This window comes from Lagopus muta, chromosome 4, assembly GCF_023343835.1.
Source record: "Lagopus muta isolate bLagMut1 chromosome 4, bLagMut1 primary, whole genome shotgun sequence".
NCBI lineage: Eukaryota > Metazoa > Chordata > Aves > Galliformes > Phasianidae > Lagopus > Lagopus muta.
In genome coordinates, this window is record NC_064436.1 from 61,556,523 (window position 1) to 61,559,821 (window position 3,299).

At 55.2% G+C, this 3,299-nt stretch overlaps 1 protein-coding gene across 1 annotated transcript; it reads right to left on the reverse strand.

Moving 5' to 3' along the window:
• Window positions 1–503: 503 nt before the first annotated feature.
• On the reverse strand, window positions 504–3,084 carry HMX1 (H6 family homeobox 1). The gene is made up of 2 exons (XM_048943714.1): window positions 2,763–3,084; window positions 504–1,075 (listed from the first exon to the last, which is right to left on the reverse strand). Exons 1-2 carry the CDS (start codon window positions 3,010–3,012, stop codon window positions 504–506), a joined length of 822 nt encoding a protein of 273 aa, XP_048799671.1. The 5' UTR covers window positions 3,013–3,084.
• Between the last annotated feature and the right edge of the window lie 215 nt (window positions 3,085–3,299).

A 3,299-nucleotide genomic window follows, 5' to 3' on the forward strand; every position in this document is an offset into this window, starting at 1 on the left:
GCCGAACTCTGCGCGGAGCAGCGGGGAAAGGGGTCCAGAGGTCGCGGTTGGGGACACCGAAGCTTCGCCGTCCGTGGGGCGGGGGGGAGTGGCGGGGCCGGGAGGAGCCCCCGGGCCTGGCGCTGCCGTACATTCGTCTCCCGCTCGGGGGGGAGCTGAGGGGCTGCGGCCCCCCGGGAAAACGCCGCTCCGCTTCAGCGCGGGACCGAGGCCGGGTTTTCTTTGGCTGCGTGGCGGGGATGGGAAGGGGGGGCCTCTGAACGGCCCCCGGCTCATGGCTGCGCTCATCTGGGTTCCGTCCGGCTGCTGCGCGCCTCTCTGCGTTAACCCCAGCGGTAAGTTTATTGCACGTTTTCTTTTCTTTCTTTTTTTTTTTTTTTTTTAAAAAAAAAAAAAAAAAGTCGAAAAGCGGAAAATGGTGAAAGTGGAAAGAAAAAGTCCGAGGTGAAGCTGGAAGCCAAGGGGGGGGGCTCGGGGGCCGCGGTCCCGATACAGGTGGGCGCTCAGACGAGTCCAGTCATCTGCGAGCGGAGGAAAGGAAGGGAGGCGGCGGGGAAGGTGCCCAGGGGGTAGCTGACGCCGCCGGAGAAGCCCACCAAGGGAGGAGACATGTGGGGCAGGCCGAAGCCCAAGGCGCTGGCCGGCGAGTTCTCGTGGTACAAAATGGGGACCCGCACAATCCTTTGGGCGGCGTGGGAGAGGTTGGCCGCCTCCAGGTCGGCGGCCAGCTGCCGCTTCCACTTGTTGCGGCGGTTCTGGAACCAGATCTTCACCTGCGTCTCGGTGAGGTGCAGCGAGGCTGCCAGGCCGGCCCGCTCCGAGCTGCTCAGGTAGCGCTTCACGTCGAACGTGGACTCCAGCTGGAAGACCTGGCTGCGACTGAACACCGTGCGCGTCTTCTTCTTGCGGCCGGCGGCTCTCTGCTCCGCTTCGCCCGCTTCCTCGCCGCGTTCCTCCTCTTCCTCGCGGCCTCCGGAGCTCTGCCGCCCGCCCGCGGGGCCCCGCGACGCCGCCCGCCCTCCGCCGCCCGCCCGCTCCGTGTCCTCGAGCAACTCCGGCGAGTCCCGGTCGCTGGCTGTGGAGAGAGGCACAGCGCTGGGGTTGGGGGAGCTCTGATGAGCAGCCCCCCCCCGCCCGGGCATCGGGAAGGGAAACAACGCGGTGCGGGAGCAGCGAGCCCGGGGCTGAGGCCGCTGCTAGTGCTCCTTGTGTTATGAAAGACTCCCATATAGTGGCATGTAAATACATAAAGTATATGTCATGCATATGTACATGTGTAAGTGCACACTCATATTTGTGTGCATACACACCTATGTGCACGCATATACCTATATGCCTATACCTATATTCATATGTATGTATATAACATCCATGCACGCTTATATATGTGCATGTATATAACATCTGTACACTTCGTATGTTTTGCACACAAATACACACAGCGTATACGTGTCCATCACGTATATATTCATATAACTACATACATACTTATACATATGCACTTATATGCTTGCACAGTTATACACTCACATATATGTATTTACATACATACACCAATGTATTTACACACGTATGTTCACATGTATTTACAAGAACATACATAAGTATGTTGGGGTTTTTATACATGGGGTAAGTGTATCAGTGAGTGCATGTTTATGAAGAGAGGGGGAAACAAATGCTTTTTGCTTCATGTTGTTCTCAGCTGCATAAACCACATCGGCAGGATCAGCTGCTCTAATATCGGGACATTGCCTCCAGCATGTCTCCGTGGTTTCCCATAGTATGTTTTCCAGTTAGAGTTCTAAAGGAGGATAACATGCTAATATAAGGATGAAGAATATGAAATGAAGAATGTGAATGAAGAATAGAAGGCAGAAAGAAAGAAAGGAAAAACAGAAAAGAAAAAGAAGCGAGGAAAACGATGCAGTTGTTTTGGTGGTCATTTTCTCTTTCTAGACGTACTTCAGAGAGAAACTAAAAATATGAGTAAACCCGTCCCTGTAAAAGGAAACCTCTGGATTATAAATGCCGCCTCTACTCAGTAGTGAGTAAGCGTGCGAATCCCATAGCCCAGCACGGAATCAAAGGGATGTGCCGAGGGACAATATTTTTTCTATCAGGATAAAAATAACCACTGATCTCAGCCAATAAACTTTTTCAGATGTTAACTTGTGCCCCGGAGTCCGGGTGGGAGGAGAAGCCTCTCCTTGCGAAGCCCCGCAATGTGCGGAGAGCGGCGGGGAAGGGGCTGCGGGCCTCGGTTGCACCGAGGGGTGGGAGGGGGTTATAGAGCCGGTGCTATAGAGGGCTGCTTCGGAACTCTTCTACGGGGACGGTGCTCCCGGCTTTCGAGGTTACTGGGAAGCATAAAGCAGGAAAAAAAAAAAAAAAAAAAAAAAAAAAAAAAAAAAAAAAAAAAAAAAAAAAAGAAAGAAAGAAAGAAAGAAAAAAGAAAAAAGGAAGAAAAAATAATAGGAAGAAATAAAGGAAAAAATATCTGAGAGAACAGACCCCGCTGTTGACATTTCAGGACGAGCAGCAGGCGGGGCGGAGGCTCTCCAGGTGTCCAACACCCTGAGAGCATTTCCGGAAATTTGGGCAGCCGAAATCTCCGGACAGAAGAGGGATGAAGGCTGCCGAAAGACACCCCGGCAGCACCGCTCTCCCTCCCCACTCGGGACCGCGACGGGACCGGACTCACTGGGGAGGGGACAGCAGCACCCCCCATTTCCTTCAGGTCCCCATAGGGAAAGGGAACTTACTGTCGGGGCTGGCGCAGCCCAAGAAAGCACGGCGGTACCAACCGACGGCGGCGTCGCGGAGCGGGCAGCCCGAGGCTCCGAGGCGCAGCGGGGAGTGGGGGCCGCAGCGCGGAGCTCCGCGCCCACCTCCGCCTCCCGCCGCCGCCCTCCGCGTCCCTCCGCCGCCCTCTGTGCCCAGCAGGTCCTCGATGAAAAAGGACGAGACGCGGGCAGATGTAGAGCTGGCGTTTTCTGTCGCTTCGTCCGGCATCGTCGGTAAAACAGCTGCGGGAGGGGAGAGGGTCCCGGCTCCGCCGGAGGATGGCTCCTCGGCTCCCCGCTGCCCCGCGGCCGCCTCCTGCCTCTGCTTAGTCCCGTGGATGCTCTCCTGGTATAAAAGGGTTTTTTTTCCGGAGTAATCATTTCAGATCGCGGTTTGCCATCATTTCCTGCAAGCTAGGAAGGGAGGGGGGAGGAGGAGGAATGGAAGGGAATGGGGAAGAAGAAAAAAAAAAAAAAAAAAAAAAAAAAGCAACCCGACAACCCATCGGAGGCGCC